The following is a 27,803-nucleotide window of genomic DNA, read 5'->3' as shown; positions in this document are numbered from 1 at the left end:
CTACAATTTATTTTGCTTGTTTATTAGTCTTTACTATCATTTGGTTAACTCTGTTGAGTTGATTGTTTGCATCGTAATCCCTTAAAAACTAAATAAAGCAGCGGGTTCAGTGCAGTTGCTCATCTGGCCTGTATTACAAGCTACATCCTTGCTTGTTGATGTCATAGAGACCTTTTAGACATGATAGATACCGCTGCAATGACAGCCGAGATTATGCTGTTGCGGTGGAGCTCCACTAAGTTTTGAAGGAATACGATTTCAACATTAAAGAGGAGCTTCAAGACATGAAGGCTGAGTTTGACTCAGGACTTTGCAGAACTAAGGTCTGAGCACGCTATTATAAGCACAGTTTCAGTTCCTAACTAAAGAGTTCAACAGGCTCAGTACTAAATTTGAGGACTTAAGAGTCCAGATCTCGGTACCAAAATCTCCGGTCTGTGGGAGTCCTGGAAGGTGACTCATTTTCATTGACCATCTCAAGTGTATCCAAGCTTCTTTAAGGGGAGCTTTCCTTGGATAAATGCCTCCTATTTATTTTAATGTTGATGATTATGCCTACAGCCAATGAAAACCCAAAGGTCTGTATCTCAGAATATTTAAATGTGATCTTGCAAAATTATCCTTACTGTACACAAAGGCTTGATTTAATGATATTTTGCTGTAAGAATAGGATTTTTTTTAAATGTTGAAAAATTATTGCAGTAGGATTGATATTCTATTGAATTTTTTACACTTTCAATGTTGTTTCAAAATGTAGGGTGCAGATTGGAAAATTCATTCAATGAAGTTAATGCTTTAACATTAACCTAGTTGTAATTTTCTAGACAGTTATTGCTGTTATCTATTAGTTAGTTTAATGTGTGTAAGATGAACTTCATCTTTTAAGCATATGAATAACAAAAGTTACAGACCAAGTTACAGGTGTGTTCCATTCAGGTAATCAGGAGTTGGTGATGTAAATATGTTAGTATGTAAGTATGTACATTAAAATGAGTTTTACATCCATCTGCAACTTGGCAAACGGGCATGCTTTGCAGTGTATATGTATGTATATTAGGGTGTGTGTATCTGCTAGAATTAGCAGAGAGCTCAGGGCAAACCACTATTTTCTCAGGTAGCAATGTTTCTCTCAGGGTTCACACTCAACAGTTACAATGGTAGCATGAAGCCAAATTTGTGTCAGCATACCCCAAAGGAGGAGGATGGGGTGAGCACTAGCTCATTATCATTTAAAGGAACAGGCACTCAAACCACCCATTATCAAGAGTTGTTTATACAGGGTGAAAGGGGTGTTGTAGCGGTTGATCCATGTGATATTTGGACCAAAGCATGTCATAGTCATTTCATTAAGACCCCAGGTAACTGTGTTGACTTGTGTTATGTCCGCCTGTATATCTGCATATTCTGTTTTCCAGGTTTTGCCTCTTCCTCTCTAGGGGTCCCCCATCCTGATCCACACCAGGTTTTCCAGTGAGCAGAGGAACAAAATAAAAGGAAGAGGAAGAGCTAAAGGGTTTGGCTTGAGGGCTTATTGGAGAAGAGTTTGTTTGCTAGACTTTAGGCGTATGACTTTGGAGTTGCCCCTTTGGTTGATTGCTGGATAATATGTTTCTTGTATGTATATTGTCCTGTATATAGTTTCACACTGGTGGTAGGGAGTGGCTGCCATTTTGTTTGGGTGTGGGTTTATCTTTGTTCTAACAGTGTAGTCATTGTAAGTTTCTTTTTGTTAGCTTAGTCCCTGTTTTGTTTCTAGTGTGGTTTTGTTTGTTGTATTGGCCTTGGTCACTCCTGACAGGATTGCACCAGTTTATTGACTTTAAACACCAAAAACTTGTAAATACACTAGATCTTTGCTGTCAACTTTGTTATTCATCAGATTACTCATTTCTACTTTTGTAATACTCAAAACGCCATGTTGTGGCCTCCCAGCCTAGACAGGGCCCTAACACTTGTGTGAAGGTTGTGGATCAAACCTTGAGAAGTGTTAAATAAAAAAACATAGTCACACACACAAAGTGGCTGAGAGAAGAGTTGGAAAAGATGTTAAAGGTGTGGGCAACAGTGGTTCCAATAGTAATCTGATCCCTATGGAGTGTGACCCTCAAACTAGGAGAATGGCTCCAGCAGGGCCCAGGAACATCTCCATCCAGTAGAGTGCAGTCCTGTGAACAGCTAAGATACTATGCAGGACCCAAGGAAAAGGAGTGTGGCTTATATATTACACATGAGAGAGATGCAAAATGTAAGTGAAGTACACAAGGTTTCCAGAGAAACAGGACATTTTGACCCATCTACTGTACAAAAAGTGTGTGTGTATATATATAAATAAATAAAATTACACACAAAGATAGAACATGAATATGCGTTTCCCCTCCACCTCTGCCAGAGATTCAACTCCTTTGGTAAGGAGGTTCAAACCCGAGCGGCACGACACCGCACACACTCACCCTCTTCACTCAGCGATTGGATTCAAATGGTTGATACTAAAAACCGCTAACTACAGTTGGAGCTAGTAATAAAATGGACTAATATTACAGCAGTGATCCGTATGAATAAGGGAGAAGACGCTATCGGAACAGTAATAATTCGTGTGGAATAAAATCTGTTGACTTTAACTGGGTAAGACATCGATCCATCAGGCTAGCTAACCAGCTAGCGAGTTGCCACCCTCCCTCTCCTCGAGGGCTGGCCTCGCCCGTGCTGCATTCCCTGTCACTTTTTCCCGCTGTTGCCTCATGCTTACCCGAGGCTCTAACTAGCGTCTGCAGCTACTGTGCGGTGTCATGAAAAGCTGCTTTTGTCAGAAAAGGAAGGACGCGTTGCCGAGAGTAACAGTTAAGTCGAGACGACATTTAGTCATGACTAAGTATTTGAAATAACGGGCTATTTAAGCTAAAACGCTTTAAATACCATATAATATAGCTAAAGTCGTTTAATTTAGCTAGCACCTTGCTGTGTAGGTCATTATGTCGAATTTGCAAGCTAGCCAACCAGATGTTTAGCTGGTGGGATATACGCAGAATATAGCGAATGAATAAAATATTTCGTAACATTAGAAACTTAAATGATCCTATTATTGGTATTATTAAATATTTTAAGATAGCTAGCTAGCTTAGTTAGCTGCTTGTAAAACAGCTCGCATTGTTAAAAGCTAGGTAGGTTAGCTAAGCGCTAACGAGCTATCTTATAACAGTTCTTAAACAGTAGTAGCTAGTAACGTTAGCTAGCTTGATTAAACGCATTTATATAGCTGGCTTGCTATCTTAAACGCATTTTATATAGGTAGCTACCAAGCAAGCTAGTTTTCCAGTCTACATAACAAACCCGCTGTGTTGAATTAGCTAATCAATAACGTCAGTTCACTAATGTTCTCAAGCGTACTGTAGTGAAATCATTTTGGCATATTCATCTGAATTGAAGACCTCAGTGCTAGTGTATTATCTTTTGAGGTGATTCATTGTCTCGTGATTAGTAGTTATCCATCCAGATAACTAGGCAGCTCTGTTTTGGAGCTTACTACTGTTATTTAATAGTTAGTTATTTTAGCCTGAAATTGTTTGTTTAAAATGTCATGTCACATGCTTCAGTTGCATTGCTGATTGGTAATCCCAGGACAGTCTTTTTGTTAGGTATGTTTCTGGTTGCCATGCATGGTCACTTAGCTCTATATTTTTAACAGTTGTGAGGTGTCTTTGCGACATTTAAAGGAACGAGATGGTTTTGATGCAAAATCCTTATTTACAACAAATGTAAAATGGATATTAATAATTTGTAATGTCAATTAAACCGTTCCATATTAGTAAAAGTGTGAGTGTATGGCTGCATAGGAAAACAATTTTTATTGAGATGATGCACAGTTTTGTACAAGGTTAATAAAGGTAATACATGGTTCCACAGTCAGTTACCTTTCATAAGAGGGATTGTTGTAGAGTCAAACTAGTCCTCATGGCAAAACCTACAGAGATGTGAAAAGAAACCACCATGTTTTATTTGAAGCAGCCTTTGGTGTTGGTTCCTACTTAGCATATCGGGAACCTGAAACAAGACCTCCATCTGAAATGTGAGAAACATCTCCATAACTATCTGAATGAGTGCAATGCCTCTTGTCTCTTGCACTTACTGATTAGCTTGGTCTTTCTTTGTATCCTTTTAGGGTCAGGAAGATTACATGGGTCTCAACATTTTAATTTTTAATTCACATGAAGATAGCTGACAGGTTGGGTTGAATAATCTAATGAATACTGTTTGGTAGTCTAAAGCATGTTTTGACCTTAATGTACAAACCTAATGCTCCTGCCAACTGTTCAATTTGTAGAACTGAAAATAGTTCATTAGAGCTCAGACTACTTTTTATAGTATACAATTTACCACTAATCTTAATGCAAAAAGACTCTACTGTGCAAAGAGCATCAGAAGGGCTCTACCAAATGTGTAGGCTATTGGTATGAGCAGTCAACAAAACCTTTCTTTCCCTTATATCAGTAGAACTTAAATTCACTTTATCAGCCCTTCCTTCACTTGTGTTTGCTTCTGGTCAAACCTCAGAACAGCTCCATCTGTGCCAGTGATTTGATGTGATCTTTTTGTGACTTGTTTGCATGTGAGCCAAGAAAAAAGAAAGACAAAGAGGCCTAGTTTCCAAGGTGCTTACAGAGAATTTTGCTCCCTTAAGATGATGTCATTAGTATGCCACTACATCACAGGACACTCAGGCTTAGTGATTGTTAGCAAAAAGAAATCTCAGAATAAATAAAATAAATGTAAAAATCTTTGATAAACGCAATTGATAAAAGGAAAACATTTGGTGGAATTCACAATCACATGAAATCATTCATATGAAATAAAGTTGTTGACTATGTTGCGCTTCCATTGTACATGGACTACTGCTTTGATGGCTGAGCTGTATCCTTGTTATCATGCATTGCAAGTTCATTTTAATCATCTCCTTTTGGCATCAAGGTGTTTTAAGGTAGGGTCAGAAGCTTGAGTGTGCTAACGAATGCTTAATGCTCATGCTTAGCTAATGCTAAATAGGGGCCTAATATATTTTAGTGGATTTTTAAAAAGACTTTCCAGGTTATCAACTGTTTAATTTATTGTGTTTCTCATGTTAGGTTTTTTTTCCCCACACCTTTGTAAGATTCCCCACAAAGGTTTTTCCTGAGACATACTTTTTTCCTGAGATATACTTTGAGGCTATACCTTACTAACGTTGGTAGAAGGGAATTGAAATCGACCAAAAGGAAGAAAAGACAAAACTATATAGATGTGACATTTAATAATAACCCAAACATTATTATTTTAAATTTTTTACATCTTGCACACATTATCTATTACATATTTTACAAGAATCACAGAAAAGTAATGGGACAATATGATTTTTCGTTCTCTCTCTCAAAGAAATGCTCTAATGCCTTTCCATAGGGACAAATTTTCTAAATAGCTGTGTTTTACCAATGCACTCACTAATGGTTTCTCCAAAGCATGTGCGTACTGCCATTCCTTAATGTCTGAGTCACCTGCTTTGTCAAGTGAATACGCATGTTTGCACAGAAAATTGCAGTCCCCTTGAATTTTATTTTACACGCAGCAAATGCTGTGTCTCAAAAAGGCATCATATAATCTCATAAAGGCACTGTTATCTTATCTTATTGTAAATTCAAGCAAACAAATATATGTGGTTAATTTCACAGCAAACAATACATTTTTTATTCAAGCTTCAGCACTACCTCATTATGGTCAGGAAATGTGATTAAACAGTGTTGTCTCTAATGCTGAGGTGTCTAAATTTGAACTGTTTTGATGATGCTGTGTTTTTGAAGCTTTTTTTCCCCTTTCCCCCTTTCCATTTACTGCTATTGATTTTCTGTATAGTTTTTATGAACACCCCCTAATCTCCTTAGAATCTTACGATGCCTGAGGTAAGGGACCTGTCTGATGCCCTACCAGAGATGCCCATGGATCCCATTACTGGTGTAGGTGTTGTTGCCTCAAGAAACAGAGCACCCACTGGCTATGATGTGGTAAGTGTCCTGGCCATGATTTATGATTAGACATATTGAATGCCTGATAGTGTATAGTGGAGGAATCCATAATTTCTGTCATCACTTAGACTGTAATTGGGTTGCTACTGACATGCACCATATCAATGTGCTGTGATGTGAGGCAGTGGGGTTTGTCTGAAAGCACCACAATCCCCATTTCTTCTCCTGAAGGTTACAGTGGACATATCTTATCTTCCTGTCTGCTTTACTGTCAAGAGGCACTTCACAATATTGAAATGTTTACATTTATGGAATTTAGCTGACACTTTTATCCAAAGCAGCTTACAATTATGATTGCGGGTTAAGGGCCTTGCTCAGAGGCCCAACAGTGGCAAGTTAGCAGTGGTGGGGCTTGAACCAGTAATCTTCTAATTACAAGTCAAGTCCCTTAACCACTGAGCTACCACTGCCCTTGTTTAGTTTCAGACTAATGGAGAAAAGAGTGAAAAATAACATCTAGACAATGGACAGAACTCCTTATCAAATGCAATTCCATAGGAATTAATGTAGACTTTGCTAACCAGTGCCATGTACACTTCTCTCCACAATTATTGGCACCCCTGGTAAAGAAGAGTAAAGGGATTATAATATTCACCTTTTGGTTAATTACCTTAATCTCACACAAAAATCAGAAAAATGTAAGCTTTAATTTGAATAAATGTATTCTGAGGGAAAAAAACATCATCAAGATATAATTAAAAAAACAAACAAAAAAAAAAAACACCACATGTACCATAATTATTGGCAGCCCGCACTTAATACTTTGCACAACTTACTTTTACCAATTAAAAAAACACTTAGTTTTCTTCTGTAACAAGTGGGATAATACAGAGCAAGGAATTTTGGAATGTCCATTCTTACAGAATCTCTCCAGATCTTCCAAGGTCCTAGGTCCTCTCTTGTGCACACTCTGTTTTAGCTCACCCCACAGGTTTTCTATGGGTTCAGATCAGGGGACTAAAATTGTAATGGCAGAAGCTTAATTTGGTGTTCAGTAAATCATTTTGGTGTTGATATGGGCATGTATTGGATCGTTATCCTGCTAAAAGATCCATTGATGACCCATTTTTATTTTCTTCACAGAGGCAGACAGGTTTTGATTTAAAATGTCATGGTATTGCATGAGATCATCAGGCCATATATTCATAACAATGTTCCCAAGGCCTTTGCAGGAAAAACAACCCCATGTTATCACAGACCCTCCACCATACATAACAGTGGGCATTAGGTTCTTGTCAATGTTGTCCTTATTTATAATAGACTAGCCTTATGTGTTTGTTGCCAAAAAGCTCAATTTTCATTTCATCTGACCATAGAACATGGCAATTGATCAGAACTTTTAAATTATTGCCTTCAACAGTACTAAGCACAGTTATAAGTTGTTCTAGGCATGAATATCTGCTAAATGAATTAAAAGTAAATGTATCCCTGGCATGTCTTACTTCCAAAAGAGAATTTTGATTGTGCATGTTTACACACTGTGAACATGGCTTCAGTACACACCTGCAGGTAGGGCCTATTGTAAACATATTTCAATTCCAGATGTTAATGCACAACAAGAATATTCACTTCATAGACCTGAGTTTCCACCTTGATAAAAATTTTCCTTTTCAATGATTCAAGAGTGACATTCCAATTTGCTTCAACATGGAGAATTCACATTTTCATGTCAAACTGTTATAGTGTTATGCCACTTTGTCTGGCTTTAGAAATATATGGCAATGAGAACGGTTCAGTATAAAATGATTTCAGCAATCCGATGTTTTTTGTTTTTCCTGTTGGGGCTGTCTCCATTTATTTGTATGCTCTTCCTTGTACAGTTGATTGAACATATTCTTGCATGTTTAACGTATCATGAGCTGTAACTACTAGTTGTACATGGTGGTATTGGCCAGCAGTCATTATTCGATGATAAAACCTGCACAATGAGAGAACTTTATAAAACTATCAGTGATCTGCATTGATTGTGCTCTGTTAGGAAAAAAGCACAAAGCTGGCCTTTGAGGCTAAATCTTCATATTGAAATTGTGTGGAACAGCTGTAGCATGTGCAGAAATTGCAGTACATTTGAGATATGTGGACTAATTTTATAAGGTGGTTCTGCTATTAAAAACTTCAGTAAAAGAAACTTTGATTAGTGTGACACAATAAAGCATAAAGATATGAGATTAAAACAAAAATCAGCTCCACATTTTGCATTTAAAGGTACATCAAATCACATCTTAAAGTGAAAAAAGTTTTATTGCCAAAATCTATTGGTAATCCATTTGAAGGATCATTTTATTTGAGTTTATTTTGCTGGTTTATTAGCTTTTCTCTTTAGAATTAATTTCCATGTATTTCAGGAATGTTATCTCCAAAGTTTCAAATAGTGAAGTTAATCAAGTTGAAATTGTGTAGTCAGTATAAACCATCAGTATAAAACAATGTTTTTGTTAAATAACCAACTGTAGGTATACAAAAATGGGAAAGGTATGGGACAGTGATAATTACCAATGAAGAATGGACATATGGAATTTCATTGAAACTGCATCATCTATAAGATGGAAGGAATTTTGTTGGAATAATTTAATCAGGTTTTTTTTTTTTGTATTCCATCTCGGCAAACAGCTGTTATGGGTGATAATGTCCCAGTGTGATAGAGGATGGGTGGGTGCTAAGATGCAAACCACTATCACATATTTTAGGAATGTCCAAAGATTTTGGCAAGACTATACAGCATATGTTTAGATGGAATGGAAATGTGCTCTGGGTTACATTCACCCTCATATAGGAAAAATATGTGAATATTTCATGGCAGTGAGTAAAAAGACACTGACCTGGAAATTGTTACAACCAGAAAGTCCAACTATCAAAGACTGGATGGAAATGACTAAAGAGATGTACATATTTCTTTGTATTTTTGTCTACTATGAAACATAAATGTGGAAACAATGTAACTGACACCTTTTTACCCAAACCCTTCTATTTAACAAATGTGCAAATTATGATTTATACAATTGTTGTTAATAGTGCGAAGGGAGGGGAGATTATTTTTGTCTTTTTAAAAAAGTTGATTACATTGATTATTGCAAGAAGGAAAAAAAGAAAAAGGTCAGTGGCAACAAGTACCGAAGATATACAGAACATTTTCACATATAAGTCATGCTTCAAACAGGTAATTTAAAAAAGAAGAGAAAAACTAAAAGGAATAAATGAAGTGCTGTGTGTGTGTGTGTGTGTGTGTGTGTGTGTGTGTGTGTGTGTGTACAGGGCCTTCTAGAATTTTTGGCATCCTCAGTAAAAAAAAAAAAAAAAGAAAAATCAGTAAAGGGTATACTTCTTATACTTTGAACGAAACATTAACGTGTGTACACAGTTAAAAGGAATTTCGCAGATATGCATAAGCCATATTTTAATGTTTTGCTGAGTTTGAAGGCCTCTATTTATTCCCTTTATTTGTTTTCTTTGTATGACAAAACAAAAACCTTGGTTAAAATGAAAACCTGCAGCTGCACTTTCTTGGTTTGGACAAACCTGACTCATTCGGCACTGGCACTGTGATTTGGGCATGCTCAGTAATACGCACTCAACTCAATACATGTCCAAGAGTACAGTGAGAAAATGATGTATTGTACCTCATCTTTAATAAAAACAGACTAAATCAGTTCTATTTGAGTAAGATAAATTAAGGAATTTTTATTCTCATTTTCTTGGCTGTATTAATTTCACAACATAAATGACCATTACTTTTGTAGCAATTACCAGCATGAACTAAGAGAGAGGTCACAAAATGGAATGCAGGATAATGCAAATATTCCAAGAAATTTGGGTTTATTTTCAGTTGCATTCTAACTTTTTTCTCTCTACAGGTTGCTCAAACCACAGATGGAATGGATGCCGACTTGTGGAAAGATGGCCTGTTCAAATCTAAAGTGACACGCTATCTCTGCTTCACAAGGGTTTTTTCCAAGGAAAATGTGAGTTGTTTTTGTTTTTCTTTTGCGGACTTTTACAGAACAGTATTTAAAATCCAAAGAGGCTTGGTGGTTAGCACATTTGTCTGTCAGCACTAGGGTCCCATGGCGTTTCCATGTTCTCTTTGTGTCTGTGTGGGTTTCCCCTGGGGTCTCTGGTTTCCTACCACACTCCAAAATCATGAAGGTTAGGTTGATTGGATACTCTAAAATTGTCCTATATGAAGGTGACGTATATAGATATAACCCAGGGGGCTGTAGTCTCTGATTCTGATTCAGAGTACACTATGCGCAAGTTGGCTGCCAATTATCATTGGTGTGTGATTGTTAAAAAAAAAATATATAAATAAATAAAAAAAAAAGATGATATCTGTCTGTAAAGTGTCCATGAGTTCGAGATAGGTGTTATATAAATGCAACTAATAGTAATGTCATTTTATGTGACTTTTTACTTTCCTTACTTTTCTTTTTCTTGTGTGACTCAACCAGGTGTGTATGGGGGGAAAATTGTCTTAAATTTTGTGTGTGTGTTTTTTTTACATTTTTTTTACACATACTACAAATGGGAAACAAAATTTAATCCCTGGACAAATTTTGGTTTAACAAGATGGGAATGCCAATAGCAGTCACTTGCCATTAATTATTTCTACTCTTTTATCGTTGTCTTTCCACTCACCTTAAGGTTTCTTACCATTGCAAGTAAAGCTTCTGCTCAGTGATACACACTCCCAAGTAGCTGTAGATTAACATTACAAGTGAATTAGCAATTGTTTACTGCCATTATGGAATTTAGGTGTAATATTGTACATATTTGCGTTCTATTAATAATTAGTTTTTTTACGTTAACTTTATTTTAAGATCAGATTAAGTTACAACACCTCAGAAGTATTGTAATTTAATTGGTGGTTTTTGAGGTTTATATGTGTAGTTTATCATGTTCAGACATTCAGGTTTCATGTAAAAATATATTTCAGTTCTTAGATCATTTATGTTTATTAAAAATTCAATTACATAGTGCTGAAACCCGGTTATAACTGTTTTTTAAGGTTCCTACCATGTAGTGCTTGGAACCTTCTTGGAATTGTTCCAACTTTTATTATTAGGAGTTCATGCATGTAGTGCAGAATGTGAGACTTGGAGACAAAATTCTTGCTCAAGCAAAGGAATTTATTTATTTAGCAAGTTTGCATAATAAGCTCAATCTATTTTTCCAAACCGGTCCCTGAAATTTCTTGCCTGCACAAAATTGATATCCACGAGTGTTTGATTCCCAATGATTATCAAAAAGAGGTTGACATTTACAAATAACATTGCTGTTATATGCCATTCAACAGCCCAAGGGTGGAACATTATTTACTTCAACAGCTATGACTGATGAATGGCATAAACAATTTTATGGAATTTGAAATGCTTAGCTAACAGTATTGTTTTAGAAGCAGAGGGTAAATATTGACAGATTTGCCTCAATATTTTACTTTAATATAATATATACTAATTCACAATAACTATTTCTCAGCAACTGCTGGTTTTGTCAAGCTCAGATTTTGTATGAGCACCCTTTTTCAAAGCAAGCTGGTGAAAAGTTTCCTAAGGATGGCTCAAAAATTTGAAAAAAAACTATTGGATAGTCACAACTATCCAATAAGCTTTCACTGGGCATTTGACAGACTTAACATCAAATAAGCCAAACAAAACTTGAATGGTGTGTACTGGGGGGTATGTACCATCTACAAACATATAACATTTTATAACGATAAGATGAGAGGGGTTGCTGTTGCTGATTTCAACATTAAAAATGAGCATATCTGAAATGGTTTATCTTAAAAAGTCATGTACTTGATCTCATGTACTTGATCACTTGTATTTACAAGTGTTTACAAGAAATCTTTTTTTTCCTATAGGATATTATTTTAACCAACTCTTTGTGAATGAGTCCTATGATTTTTGCCTTAACATCACAAAATTAGCCCTTAAATAATCAGTCTAAAAATTTAAAAAATACTCAAATTATGGATTCAACGCCTCAAATTGTGTTGGGGTTTTCTAATATTAACTGGCTAAAATTTGTGAAGTTGTCTGTGGCATAGTTTGGCAGATCACATTCTAACATCACATTCTTGACAAATTTGTTAGGAACTGGCCTCAGGAAGGCACTAATAAATTCTAGTATATGATTATAGTATAAATGAGTTAGATTTTATATATATCTTAATATTAGTTTGTAGGAAAATCCCTATCCTCTTTTTATGCTTGCAGTTGTATTTTCACTTTTATTTGTATGCTTGAGAGCGGGAACATTTTTATCTAAATGTAGATTTATGGGATTGCTTCTTGAAATGCATTCACATTGGAGAGATTAGGATTATCTTGATTAAAATGAATGAGTTTTTGGGACACTTACAGTGCATCCAGAAGGTATTCACAACGCTTAACTTTTTCCACATTTTGTTATGTTACAGCCTTATCCAAAATGGATTAAATTCATTTTTTTCCAACAACTACAGCCTCAAGGCTTTTTGAGTATGATACTACAAGCTTGGCACACCTATTTTTGGGCACTTTTTCCCATTCTTCTTTGCAGAACCTCTCAAGCTCCATCAGGTTGGCTGGGGAGCGTTGGGGCACAGCCATTTTCAGATCTTGCCAGAGATGTTCAATCAAGTTTAAGTCTGGGCTCTGGCTGGGCCACTCAAGAACATTCACAGAGTTGTCCTGAAGCCACTCCTTTGTTATCTTAGCTGTGTGCTTAGGGTCGTTGTCCTGTTGGAAGATGAACCTTCGCCCCAGTCTGAGGTCCAGAGCGCTGTGGAGCAGGTTTTCTTTGAGGATGTCTCTGTACATTGCTGAATTCATCTTTCCCTTGACCCTGACTAGTCTCCCAGTTCCTGCTGCCAAAAACAACCCCACAGCATGATGCTGCCACTACCATGTTTCACTGTAGGGATGGTATTGGCCAGGTGATGAGCGGTGCCTGGTTTCCTCCAGATGTGATGCTTGGCATTCAGGCCAATGAGTTCAATCTTTGTATCATCAGACCAGAGAATTTTGTTTCTCATGGTCTAAGGGTCCTTCAGGTGACTTTTGGCAAACTGCAAGCGAGCTGTCTTGTGCCTTTTATGAGGAATGGCTTCCGTCTGGTCACTTTACCATACAGGCCTGATTGGTGGAGTGCTGCAGAAATGATTGTCCTTCTGGAAGATTCTGCTCTGTCCACAGAGCAAAGCTGAAGCTCTGTCAGAGTGACCCTTGGGTTCTTGGTCACCTCCCTGACTTCTAGGCCCTTCTACCCCGATCACTCAGATTGGCCAGCTCTAGGAAGAGTCCTGGTGGTTCCAAACTTCTTCCATTTACGGATGATGGAGGCCACTGTGCTCATTGGGACCTTCAATGCTGCAGAATTTTTTCTGTACCCTTCCCCCAATCTATGCCTCGATACAATCCTGTCTCGGAGGTCTACAGACAATTCCTTGGACTTCATGGCTTGATTTGTGCTCTCACATGTGCTGTCAACTATGGGACCTTATATAGACAGGTGTGTGCCTTTCCAAATTATGTCCAAGCAACTGGATTTACCACAGGTGGACTCCAATCAAGTTGTCGAAACAACTGAAGGATGATAAGTGGAAACAGGATGCACCTGAGCTCAGTTTTGAGTGTCATGGCAAAGGCTGTGAATACTTATGTACATGTGGTTTTTTGGGCTTTTTATTTTTAATAAACTTGCAAAAATTCCAAACAAACCTTTTTTTTTTACTTTGTCATTATGGGGTACTGTGTGTAGAATTTTGAGGGGAAAAAATGGATTTAATCAATTTTGGAATACGGCTGAAACATAACAAAATGTGGAAAAAGTGAAGCACTGTGAATACTTTTCGGATGCACTGTATGTACACCTTATTGCTCACATATATAGTGTATGCATATTGTGTTCAATTTTCCACAGAGTCATTTAGGAAACGTGCTGGTAGACATGAAACTGATTGACATTAAAGACACACTACCTGTGGGTTTCATCCCAATTCAAGAGACTGTGGACACACGTAAGCAGTTATTTTTCTTTCCCTTTCATTTGATCTTGTTTCAGCCCTCACTTTGCCATTTTCTTTAAATATAATCAATGTATGAACATGGCAATGTGTTACAAACTCTTTAACAACACCACAGTGACATCATGCAGGGAATGGGGAACAGTGAACTTTCAGGCAGCATCCCCAGTAAGATTCTAATAATCTTAAAAATTATATGTCTGCAGTTGTCAGCAGTTGGAGTAAGTCACTCACAGTTGAGTTGGAGACTTAAATTTACTATTTGAGTGAAAAGGTTTATTGTAGATGTTAAAAGATAGAAAACATTGTGACTAATTAAGCAGTCTGATTGTAGCATTGTAACATTAGAATAAAGCATTCATATTTGTCAGTTAAGACATTTAGATATTAAAGCTGTACTTATTTTTGTTCTAAAATAAACTTAAACTTAAAAAGTATGTGTTGTTGATTAATTGATGAAAGCTCATCCATTTGTTGAGAATGCCCTACTCATTCTTTTGAAACCATTAACCCATACATTCTAATAACCCAATTGATAAATAGTTAGAACCTGTTTAGTTAGAACCAATATGTGGTTGTTTAAGTTGCCTTGATTCTCAGAATTATTTCCAGATTTGGATTACTCACATAAAATGTATTTAAACAAAATTATACTTTTAAAAGAGATTGCACTTCAGGATGTTGTCTGAGGAGTGGTGCAATCCAGATAGTAGTCATATGAAATTACCAGTTGTAAATGTAGTCTTAAGTAGTGCTGAATAATATATTCAAATTAATATAATGGATTTTTCCTGTTTATATTGAGAAATGATATGTAATAAACTAATGGGTATTAAGTTCCCCTCTTTCATTACAGCCCTTGAGCAGCATTTGCTACCCACAGACATATAACATTTTCAGGGTCTCTGTTGTCTGTTTTGTTACTAATTAAATGTTATTTGAGTATTTTGTTCTTTCTGGATTTAAGATAACTGGTTGAGAACTGAACTTTTAACCGTTTGTTTTCAACCACACTCCAGTTGATTTGTTTTTCTCCCTCTGTTTTTCACTCTCTACAGAGGAGCCAGCATTCAGGAAAAGGAGGCTGTGCATTAAGTTCATCCCAAGGGACTCCACTGAAGCTGCTATCTGTGACATTCGCATCCTGGGGCGCTCCAAGCAGGCCCCACCACAGTATACCTTCATAGGGTTAGTTATTAAAATAGGCAATGAGAAATGTGTTTCACAACTGTTTACAAGACATTTGTCCAGTTTCCCAGATCCCAGTTCCAGATTAAGCCTAAGAATTTGTCACATCAGAAAAGAATTTCCAATGGTGATGGCCATTGGTACTGTAGAAGTATTTAGCACCCTCAATTAATTAGTAAATTCTGGATTAAACTCATCACATCATGATTCTTTTATGTGCAACAGTACGACTATATAGTTTTATTGAGAGACCACTACTCAGAAAGAAAGAAAACATTTAACTATTCAGTCTGTGTGGAGCATTCCATTTTTGGCACTGGATAGCACAGTTGTTAAAAGTTTGTACAAACATCATAATCTTCGTAAAAATGTGTGAGCAATTTATGTTCACAATAGAACAGTTGAGCATGTAATCTATTCACAATTTTGAGTTCCTTAACAGAAAAAGTAGGAATTAACATCATTCAGCAATCATTCAAAAGTTTTAATCAGTTTAGTGATGAGTTTTATTTTACATAATTTGGTGATGTAGAATGCTTGTCATTTTGATTTCACATTATCTGTTTGTAATAAGACATAGACCCATAAAATTGTGTTTTAGCTTTAGCTTTAGCGTTAGCTTTAGTTCCTCCCGCACTCCTTGGTGCATTGGGCAACAAGCGCTCTCCAACGGGTCCTATCGGCTGCAGCATCTCTGGCTTCGTCCAGTGAGTGTATGTCAGTAGTTTTTAGGTCGGCGATAAAGGTTGATCTCCAGGTGGTTTTGGGTCGGCCTTGCTTTCGCTTTCCTCCTGTCGGTGTCCAGTGTACAGCTGCCTTTGAGATGCGTTTGTCTGGAAGACGTAGGAGATGACCAGCGAGGCGCATTCTGTGTTCGATGACGATTTCTCCCAGCTTCCGCAATCCACTCCGTTGAAGAACTTCCTCATTGGTAATTCTGTCCTTATACGAGATACCCAATATTTGGCGGAGGCACCATTGATGGAAAACGTTTAGTTTCTGGGCGATCCTCTTTGTGTTCCTCCAGGTTTCACTGGCGTAAATGGCGGTTGGGATGACGATCGTGGAGTACAGACGCATTTTGATTCCTGTATTGATTGTTGTTGAGGACCAGATGCGGCGTAGACGCTGGAACACACCCGCCGCCTTTCCGATCCTACATCGAACGTCCGCTTCTGAGCCACCTTCATTATTGGATACTATGCTGCCGAGATATGTGAACTCGTCGATGTCCTCCACCGTTTGCTGCCCAATAGTTATCTGCACCTTGGTTTGGCGATTCACACACATGACCTTGGTTTTGTCTGTGTTAATGCGCAAGCCAACCTTTTCCGCTTCGCCCTCAAGGCATGTTGTCATGGATTGTAGAGCCGGTTTTGTATTCGCTAGCAAGGCAATGTCGTCTGCGAAATTGAGATCAGTGAGATGAGATCCATTTGTCCAAGGGATTCCAGTCACTGGGCTCATCATCACCCTTTTCATGACGTAGTCGACTGCAAGCAAAAAGAGACTTGGCGACAGGATACATCCTTGCTTGACTCCGGTTTCGATGTTGAAGAAGTCTGTGTAGCCATTGTCTGTCCTGACGCAGCAGCTAGAGCTGATATATAGGTTCTGGAAGATGTTGACAAACCGTAGTGGAATGCCGTAGGCTCGTAACATTTTCCACAAGGAGCCCCTGTGGACGCTATCAAAAGCCTTTTTGAAGTCTATAAAGTTGATGAGCAAGGGGCGCTGGAATTCGATGCACGATACGAAGCGTGTAAATCTGCTCACTGCACGATCGGCCCGCTCTGAATCCGGCTTGCTATTCCCGGAGAATTTCGTCCACTGCTTGTTGTAGGCGCCGTAATAGAATGCTGCAGAAGACTTTCCCAGGAACCGAGAGGAGTGTAATGCCCCGCCAATTGTTGCAGTCGGCGGTATTGCCTTTCTTGGGGAGTTTAACGATTACTCCTTTCCTCCAGTCACTTGGGACGCTCTGATCTTGCCAGCACTTGTTGAGCAGCACTGTGAGGGTGTTTACAATTGCGTCTCCACCGTGCTTTAGCATTTCCGGTGCTATCTCGTCTAGGCCGGGTGCTTTGTTGGCTTTGAGTGTTTGAATAGCCACCTTAGTTTCCTCCATAGTGATTAGATCAAGATTAACTACCAGGTCTGGAGGTGGCAGTGTGGCGCCAAAGTCATAGGTGTTGGCAGGGGTGGGCTGGTTCAAGATTTCCTTGAAGTGTTCTACCCAGCGCGCGTCTTGTTCTTTTCTGGTGAGCAGAAGCACCCTGTCCTTGTTTTTGATGGGTGCACTTGAGTTGCTCCATGCCCCAGTCAACTCTCGTACAATGCGGTACAGCGTCTTATTGTCATTCTTGCTAGCCGCCTCATGCGCTTGTTTGAATAGCCACCTTAGTTTCCTCCATAGTGATTAGATCAAGATTAACTACCAGGTCTGGAGGTGGCAGTGTGGCGCCAAAGTCATAGGTGTTGGCAGGGGTGGGCTGGTTCAAGATTTCCTTGAAGTGTTCTACCCAGCGCGCGTCTTGTTCTTTTCTGGTGAGCAGAAGCACCCTGTCCTTGTTTTTGATGGGTGCACTTGAGTTGCTCCATGCCCCAGTCAACTCTCGTACAATGCGGTACAGCGTCTTATTGTCATTCTTGCTAGCCGCCTCATGCGCTTCGGCTCCTTTGTATTCCAACCATGCCTTCTTGTCAGATTTGCAGCTTCGTTTGATTGCCCTATCCAGTTGCCGATATCGCTCTGCTGTGGTTTCCTTGTCAGGGTCAGCTTTTGCCTGTTCGCGTCAGCATTTTGTGATTTTCCTTTTGTCAATCAGGCTCCAAGTTGGGACCCGTATCCAACGTTCTTTCTGTGTCCCACGTCGGCGACCCACGGTTTCCTTTACTGTTTCTATGGCTGCTTGTTTGAATGCCATCCAGTCTTCGTCGATGTCGCCCGCATCTTGGAGTAGCTCGAACCGATTTCTCAACTCCAGTTGGAATTGTTGGACCGCGGCAGGTTCTTTCAGCTTCTCCACGGCGTAAGGACATTGTCGTTGCTTTTGTTCTCTCCGTTTGAGCCGTAACCGAATTGAGGATCGTACAAGATAATGGTCCAGTCCAACGTCCGCTTCGCGATAGGCTCTGACGTCCAACAGTACTGAACGCCATTGCCGAGAGATACAGATAAAGTCAATTTCATTGTATGTGGCTCCATCCGGCGATCGCCAGGTTTTCTTATGGATGTTTTTGTGTCGGAAGTATGTGTTACCAATGCAGAAATTGTTCATATTGCTAAAGGATAGAAGTCGTTCACCATTATCATTGGTCTGTCACCCCAAACTGTGTGGACCAATGACGTTTTCTAAGACACGATGGTCGTCGGTAATTTGCACATTGAAATCACCGATGAGAAGTTTAACGTCATGGGTTGGGATTTCATCAATGGTGTCTTGTAGCAGTCCGTAGAACGTATCCTTCTGATCGTCATCGGAGTCTTCAGTTGGAGCGTATACTTGGATGATGGAAGTTTTAGCGTGTCTTGATTGAAATCGCGCCGTGATGATGCGATCGTTGACAGGTTTCCATCCAAGCAGTGCACATGATGCCTTTTTACTAAGCACCAATCCGACACCATGAATATGGTGCTCCTCATGTCCTGAATACAGGACTGACTTGCCATCACTTACGATCTTTCCCGATCCAGTCCAACGCATTTTGGAGATGCCCAATATGTCAAGATTGTAGTTGTCAAATTCGTGTAGAAGCTGGGCGAGCTTCCCACCTTCGCAGAGAGTTCTAACGTTCCAGGTGCCTAATTTGGAAATCATTTTTGCATTGAACGTTCCGGTCTGCATCGGGCGTTGGACACCCTCGCGGGTTTGCTCCAGCACCGTCATTAAGTTAGAGCCAGGTCCTGTTTGCTGATGGGATCGTTTAGAATAATCGCTTGTTGTTTCCATAGCGGTAGAAGTTTTTAAAGGGCCGGGTTGCTGGCCCGGCACCTAACCCTCTTCCTTTCGCATCCGGCGCTTGGGAACCAGCAATGGCGGAGTTAAAATTGTGTTTAGATTAATTAAAAAATTAAGGTAACAAAAATCATTTCTATTTTTGGCATAACCAAAAGTATTAATCACATGTTGAACTTTAAAGCCAGAATGAATACTGATGCAAATTCAAGTGCCCTTTGTTTGTACTGATAAAAAATGATTGTAGATGTTAGCTCCTGCTTCATCATTTCTGCCTGTCACAATTTGCTGTGGGTCAACTGCAGGGTCAACTACCTGTGGGTCAACTGCAGGGTCATCAGCTGGAGACTGCAGTCCAGAGTGAATTGTTTCACCCCCATAACCTAGTCATCTCCCGTCGGGGGGCAATGGCCAGCTGGGGATGTCTCTCCACCATTCCCTGCAACTGCCCTTACTGGGGTGTTGAACTCTAATCTCCATATCTCCTCTGTAGCTACAACCATTATCTGGCCTTCTCTGTCTCCTTCCCTAGAGTTCTGGTGGCCCTTCAAAGTTTCAATCTGGTCAAGCCTGCGCTGCAGAGCAGTTGAATGTCAGCTTATCTTACAATGCCCCTGCATCTGACTTCCACAGGGTGAATATTTGCCTTTCCAGTAGGCATCTTGGCACTGCTGCAATCTCTGGTATCTGGGTTGCTGATTGCTGCCACTGTGCGGCTTTCCAGAAGCTCTGACAGGACCTGATTGTGTTGCCATCCAAAGCACCTTTTTGACAGAGCCATCTTGCATGCTGTCAGGATATGTTGGAGGCTTGCAAATATTTTCTTCTCCATACCACTGACAAAGGTTTCAGGGGCATGGAAAGGTGTAATAGGTTACCTTATCAAAATATCAAATGTATTATTTTTTTTATGAATAAAAGAAATTACACTTATATAGTGCTTTTCAAGGATGCTTTAGAAGCGACACGTGGCTTTTATATTTGGTCTTGCAGCAGTGAAAAGCATACTCTCAACCGGAAACCCCCGCACCCTGGAGGACTGAATCACACACAGGGAGGGGAGAGACGATAACGCTCAGGACAGAGCATCATCTACCACTGGGCATGCAAATAGTCATTCACACACACTCACACTAGGACTTTTTTTTTTGCAGAGCCATCACTGCATACAGACACACAATCATTCACACACAATCACATCAGGACAATTTATTAGGGTAACCAGTTTGGACTAACCTCTGTTTTTGGACTGTGGGAGGAAACCCATGCAGACAGAGGGAGAACATGAAAACTCCACACAAATAGGGACAGAAACCCAAGACCCTATCGCTGACAAACATGCTAACCACCCAGCCACTATGCTTTTTACAACATTGTCACAAAGCAGCTTTGCAAATGTCAGAGTCCAGGCTTGCTTACTGTTGCCATGACATCCAGGCTCCTTGCCGGTCCTGTAACATTGCTTTCACCAGGTTGCATTATTGTTCTGCCCTGGTCACTTCAGCCACAACCATGGGATTTTGTTGTTTCTTAGTGGCTTTGGACCAGAACCATACCTTCTCTCACCAGCATAATCCTGTTTGGCGCACCCACACTCTTCATAGGACCTGTTTGTACTGCAGCCTGCTGATATCATGACTTCGGGCACATGTTCTCTGGCACTGTGCTGCTGTGCGGCTAGAGCCATTTTTGATCACCTCTAGTACCACCTCTAATACCAGAAGCTGTCAAAGTTTGTGTTTTTTAACAGCAGTGACTTCAAGACTCCCAAATGGCTTGGTGACATCGATGTAGTCTTTGATTGTAGTTTGATGTAGTCATCCTCTACAGTTCTCTGACCATGATGCTCTTAGGAAACGTTTGCCTCTGTAACCATATTCCTATGTATATAGCCAACGTGCACTTGCTTTCTTAAAAATACCTAATTAAACTGTATAATTAGATTATTTCACTAAGTTTTAGTAAGAGATAGAGATGATTAAGCCATATTATCTTACCTTTATCTAAGGTGTAAATAATTATGGAGAGAAGTCTATATTCTGGCTTAATGTGACTTAAGGTTATTGTTGGCTTCTGGTTGTGAATTTGTGACTGACTTGAACATTTTTCCCCCCAGGGAGCTGAATAACATGGGGATTTGGTACCGAATGGGAAAGGTGCCTCGGACTCAGGACTCATCTCCCATACAAAACAACTCTTCCTCTACAACCACCACCAACAACATTCAAACAGTCACTAACAACTCTACTCCAGCACCTGTGATGCCCAAGTATGTGTAGCCGTGTGAAAGAGGGTGTGTTTAAACATGGAAATGGAAGAAAAAAGAATGCATGGTCCTTGAAAAGACTAAAGATTTGTCTTTAAATACTTAAATTACATACAACTGTAAGGAAATCTAAGGCTACCTTAACATTATCAACCTGAAGTGACTCAAATCTGATTTGTGACTGACTGAAATCCTAATGGCATAGGATATTTTACATCTTGTCCTGTACAATTTTTTCAGTGCTTTTTTTTTTTCAAATCAGATTTGTCACTTTCGTACATGTTCCTACATCGTATTTATATCCGATTCTGGGCGATGCAACGTGAATTAGAAAGAACAGATTGGTTTTTCCATGTGTTTTTTTGTTTGTTTGTTTGTTTTGCCTATATACATGCATTTAGTGCTGTCGTAGTTAAAACAACAATGAAGGAGAGCAACAGCAGTAGCTGTTAAAGCAACTAAAACTAGTCTTCTGGGATTTTTTTACTTTCTTGACTTGATGCAGCTGAGGAACTGTTTGCCATCCTCCAGAGCAAAATACTATCCCATAAGTATGATGCTTTTTGTTGTTAGTGACACAGGTGACTAAAACATATCAATGTGTGCATGTGTGATGTTCCAAAAGACATGTATTATTACATATTACAGACAGATACAGGTCACTTGCAGTTATTTACGTGAACCATCTAATCTCAGCAAAACAAAATCTGAACTGAGCAATGTGGCTTGTAATGAGAACATAGCCTAAATCCCTATTTTGACGTGATAAATTTACATGGGCAGGTGGGGTAATTTTACCTGTATTCCTCAGTGATTTCTGTCATTCCTGCCTCAATGAAGTTTTTGCGTACAGTTTTAACGTACAGTAATATGACCAGTAGAAATAACCATGGGTTATTGTAATTTTGTGCAAATTAAAATGTAAATATTTCATCATATCCTGTAGAAAGGTGTTTTCACAAAGTCTTTTCTCAAAGAATAGAAGCACATTTACTTGCCAAAGGTTTCCTCACATTAGCGACACTTGTGGCTTCAAGTAGATTCTACACACATGTAGCCTGTTAATTTAAAACTCGTATTTTTACTATAAGCAGTTTCATCAAATATCAGTAGTTTGTATAGAAGCTATGTATAGGTGTAGACAAGTGAGGAATTTATACCTAATCAAAGTCTCCTGGTCTGGCTCATCATTGTAAGATAAATATATTGCACCAGGAATCCTGTGGTATGTATCGGCTGTCAAGACATGACTTGGTCATCATTAGGGCTGTCAATTACCAGCTAAGAGATTAATGCTAATGTTTTAAGGAACTAGAATACACACCTCACTGCTGAAAGTGGACGAGGCAAAGACACATTGACGTAAATGTTGAGTTTATAGAGAAGATATTAATATCTTATGATGATTTATGGTTACTTTTTGAGTTGGATCAGAATTTCATCTAAAATTGATTGGTCACATATAGTTACTGTCTTACCTCAGCAGAATTATCGTGAGAGAAGCAGAAGGTTTTTTAAAATAAATTTTCTTGCAATGTTTTTTTGCCCCTAGACACATATCCATGACCCTGCCTGCCAGCTTTAGAAAGAGTACCACTAGACCTGACTATGAACACCAGAACTCCAACTTGTATGCCATCTCAGGTAAATTAAAAAAAAGAAAAGAAAAAAACTCTTTTGTGTATAACTCATTGAGTTTTGCTTTTTGCCATGTAAGTACAGAGCAGTGTAACCTAGTCGCATAGATGGAGAAGAGTGGTCATCACATCATACTGAGAATAGACTGTGAAAATGGCTTGTTTGCAAATGCGTTTAGATTTGAATTAATTTACCGAAGCCCTTGAAAAACCTGGGTTAGGCTTTCCTGATTGTAATTCTCCATCCTCTTATTTTCTTAAATTTGAAATAGTGAATTTTTTTTTTAAATGTTCCAGATCGTGGCTTAGTTATTCTGATTCTCAGCTGCTGTATTTTTACCTCCTGCTTTGCTTTTTACCCCCCTCTCTTTTAAACTATGAATTAAGACCTTCTCATGAAAGATTTTTGCCTTTATAGGTTTAATACTATTGTTGCTTGAGTCACATATATAATGATTTGTGACAAATCAGCCAGTACCCACATGCCGCTTAGTTTCTTTTTTATTATTATTTATTTATTTATTTTTGCAGCTATGGATGGAGTGCCTTTCATGATCTCTGAGAAGTTTGCATGTGCCTCCAGTGATGTAAGTCTTTTTAAGCTCTTACCTCTTAAAGTGATGTAAAGTGAACAAACTATTAGAAAATGATGACAGCCAGAGATGAAAAGATCTATTACCTGAAAGATTAAATATAGTTGGCTTAAATAGAAAATAAATCATGAAATATTAATAATAATTAATAATAGTTTAAAAATATTAAATATAATTGAATATTAATAATAATACAAATTCATAATAGATGAGAAATGTATTCAACGAAAAATTAATTCTTAAAATCAAACTAAAGTTAGCCTACATAAAAGGAAACATAAGTTCAATTATAATAAATGATGAATAAATGATATAAAGAGCACCAAATCAAGAGTAGCAGTGCAAAACTGTCCTTAAGAGCTAAAAACTGTCAGTAGGTTAACTGATCTTAAATAACTTTTTATTTTAAAAAACAGCATGTATCAGTGGGCTCATGCACTAGCAATTAATGTAAAGCTGTCTAACTCAAAGTGTGCATGACAGCACGGCAAAATAATGGTCTGTAAATTTATATTTTGGGTGTGTGTGTAAAAATGGAAATGTCAGCAGAATACCACCTTTGTTCGATTTTGCAGTTGCAGCAGGTGGACCTGATGGGCATAAGGATCAAATCCCTTGCAGAGATTGAAAAAGAGGTGGGACATTCATTGTTTCAGAACTTTGTGCATGGAAACTGTTCATTTGGTGTTGAAACTGTTTGGTGTTGAAACATTTGGTGTTGAAACATTATACAAATGCTACAAAAAATCTATTTCTCATTATAATAAGATAATCATAACATGACAACAGGATAATTGCACCTTTTTTGTTTATTTAACAAATTTTATTGTCTAATGAAGTAAATTTATGAAACTGCAGTGAAAGATCTTATCCAGTGCAGTAAGACCATTTCACTTGACACTATCACTTAAAATAAAGATGAGGGTGGGCAGTTTAGAATAATTACTTTATTGTAAAAAAAAGTTTAATCAATTATTTGTTAACAGATAAGTGAACATTTAATATTAGATATGTCTTGTACTTTCTGTTGAACCAGCAGGGGTCAGGGTTTGCTCAAAAATAATAATCGATCCCTCTCCCACCCTCCCCTTTTCTCTCTCTCCATGTCCCAGTACGAGTATAGTTTCCGTACAGAGCACAGTGCTGCTGCCCGCTTACCACCTAGTCCCACCAGGACTTCTCTGAGTTCTGAGGCCTAAGATACATGGAACAGGAGAGAGGGAACGAGCACTGGCCTACAGTGGAGGACACTGCCTCTTTCTTACTTAAACAATATCCCCCACACACAACATTTTTGTTAGAGGTAAAATATTAGGCAGAGAGTGAAAGATGACTTTGGGATGCTCCTCTCAACTCTTGCTAGGCAACTCTGTCTTATCAGAAATATTTGAGACAAAGTGCCACTCAGGATTTGCCTGCTATTACTGGTTGAAGTGTTGAGCTTGGAAGCACTGGATGCATTCTCAAGAGTCCAGTAGTTTAATTACAGAGGTTGGTCAAACAAAACAGGATTTAATTGTGCATGGAATGGAAGGACTATTTTACTGTGCGGACCCCCCCCCCCCCCCAGTCCCTGCATAACTTCACAGATTATTTAGTTTGAATTCAGTGTTTGCCGTAGAAAATGGAGCCAGGTTCAAAGTATATGGACAATTATTTTGAAATACTCTTTGTTTAAAAATTCAAAATAATACTTGGAAAATAATACTGTAAATAGGTTATAAATCAGGAATGCACTGTGTTTTTGGTTTAATTTTTTCCTGTTGTCTCATGTTGTATAGTGATATTGTGTGATTTTTTTTTTCTTCTAACTTGCAAGTTTTCTTTCTTTTTTCCACTTTTTCAATCCGTCCATTAAGTTGCTGTCTCAGTGCAGCAAATCCACTAAGTTATCACTATGATTTTAGAAAAAATATACATGCCTTGCTGTATCATACTGTCTGCATGACAAGACTGCTTGAAAATGCACAAACACTGTTTTTTTCCTGTTCAGTGGCTTCTATAGTTGTTAGCACCAAGTTATTGTAGTCAAAGCATGCGTTCATATTGTTTAAGGGATAGAGTTTACCCTTAAATGACTACTGTTTGTTCTAGATTTTGAAAAATTAGTTTGTTTTCCATTCACTAAAGGAAGATGACAGCAACAAAAATTCTCATAGCTGCTACAAGTATGTATGTTCCATGTAGGAAACATTTTGAAATTCAAACATTGTTGTACTGTGGGGGTTTAAATAACATAATGGATGTGTTTATTTTGGAGAATGTACATTGTTCCCACCTCTTCAAACCTGGCCTGTTTTGGACAAGGGACTGCCAAAACACAGTCCTTTACATCAGGCATTTTGAAGTTGTCTCGATTGACCATTTGTGATCAAATTTCTTACATCATTTGCTCTGAAGGCAGTGTCACTGCCACTGCATTTGTTTTCAGACATAAATAGCCTGCAAATGATACACTCTTTTCACTAGTGTGTCAGCCATGAGTATAACTTTTATTAGTCTAGCTTGTTTTACTTCCTTGCTTAGCTTCCAAACAGTGTCTCAATGATTACAGATTTTTCAGCTAGGGTATTGACACGGTTGATATGGGTGATGCTTTGTTGCTGTCAAGGACATATTAGGATGCATTACTGTTCAAACTACAGATGAAACATAGCCTGATGCACCCACCCTCAAAAGTGGTTGGAGTGATAGGATTACAACGTGTCTTCAAGACACATTGTACCCCATTCACACTTTGTGCTGGCCACTTATGATCCAGTTAACCAGGATGCATGCCAGGTGTGAATAGGGCCATAGTTGTACAGTGTATTCATGTATGTACCACAGTGTTACTTTTATCTGTCTCTTGAAACTGCCCTCATCTTATACTCAATCTCAGGTGAAAGTGTTAAGTTTGATAACACCAAGTGCTGAAAAAGTTTCTTATGCTTTTATCCGGTGGATAGGCTCTATCTAGCACCTTCACTGTGGGACATTTTCCAATTTTTCAGATTTTAGTTATGTGAACTGCTATATCAATTGTTAGACACTTTGGCTGGTTTCCTAGATATAGATTAATCAGTTCCAAAGCAGCATGATTGTGAAGGGTGGGGTAGGACTTCTTGAATTGTAAAATAGCATCAAAAATGTCTGCTTATTTCAAAATGTTACTAACATAAATCCTAGCATGTAATTTTGATTCAGTGACTGAATTTTATTGTAGCCGCTAAAAAGAAAATGTAAAAATATTTTGTGATTATTTTGCATAGTTCTACTGAGAGAACTTTTTAGCATTAATGTGATTTGTATTGAAACGTTTTCTCTCTTCACAACCAGAAAATTAGATGCAACTTATTTCTAGAGAATTTGTCCAAGTCTGTCCCTGTATTTTTTTTCCCACGTAAAATGGGGAAGAAAGGCTTTAATTTCATATTTTGGCAACTGTACTAAAATTGAAAACATTCCACATATTGGGTTTTGTGTTTTATAACATTGTGTACAATTATCTTATACCTCATGCCTTTTAATCTATATTTGGTTTCAGTCCACCCCAGATGCTCTGACAGTATTAGCAATATGTGTAAATGTTCACTGAAATTTCAACCCACTGTCTGGATGATACAGTCGTAAAGAAGATGCATGTAAAATGTTTTGTTTAAATTTCGTTTAATGATCTTTATAAGATCATCAGTCCATTGCGAACATTAAATGAGTTTCATTAACCAGCATGTTTCAGTGTAGTTAATATTTTTCTTTATCACTAACCTTTTTCAGATATCTTAGCTGGTTCTGACACTAATGAAGGAAGTTCTCAGACTCTAGTTCTGTAAGGCTTCAACAGTGGACACTAGATAAAGTGTCTATATCTACATTTACTTACCAAGTTGAATCAGGTATGCTGTAACAGAAGCAGGAATGCAATAATCTGCATTTTACTGTAGACATACATGATTAAGGATATGGGGTAGTGGTCTGCTTCCTGCCAGCATAGAAAACATAGTTAAATTTCAAATCAAACCCCTTATGCTTAATTGTACATGCTCCTCTCAAAATTGTTTCTATTACCTTTTTAAACTATATGATAAAAGAACTGTTAAGATTGTATTTTAACATATAGTCTTTGTAATTA

At 38.3% G+C, this 27,803-nt stretch overlaps 1 protein-coding gene across 6 annotated transcripts; it reads left to right on the top strand.

Annotated features, from left to right (window-relative positions):
- Positions 1-216: 216 nt before the first annotated feature.
- Positions 217-27,396, top strand: mvb12ba (multivesicular body subunit 12Ba). 6 transcript variants are annotated; one of them, XM_027030479.3, is made up of 11 exons: positions 217-578; positions 1,416-2,622; positions 5,878-6,026; positions 9,899-10,006; positions 13,947-14,043; positions 15,108-15,237; positions 21,313-21,465; positions 23,015-23,106; positions 23,631-23,686; positions 24,268-24,327; positions 24,805-27,396. In XM_027030479.3, exons 3-11 carry the CDS (start codon positions 5,916-5,918, stop codon positions 24,889-24,891), a joined length of 894 nt encoding a protein of 297 aa, XP_026886280.1. In that variant the 5' UTR covers positions 217-578; positions 1,416-2,622; positions 5,878-5,915; the 3' UTR covers positions 24,892-27,396. The 6 variants fall into 6 exon arrangements, with proteins under 6 accessions (XP_026886280.1, XP_081570114.1, XP_081570104.1 ...); XM_081713988.1 differs by having other exon boundaries at positions 218-578; positions 1,437-2,622; positions 5,907-6,026; XM_081713978.1 differs by having other exon boundaries at positions 218-578; positions 5,907-6,026.
- The last annotated feature ends 407 nt before the right edge of the window (positions 27,397-27,803 follow it).

The sequence above is a fragment of the Electrophorus electricus genome, chromosome 1, assembly GCF_041902795.1.
Source record: "Electrophorus electricus isolate QZ-2024a chromosome 1, ASM4190279v1, whole genome shotgun sequence".
Classification (NCBI taxonomy): Eukaryota; Metazoa; Chordata; class Actinopteri; order Gymnotiformes; family Gymnotidae; genus Electrophorus; species Electrophorus electricus.
Note: the sequence above shows the minus strand (reverse complement) of the source record. Positions and strands in the feature narration are given on the sequence as shown.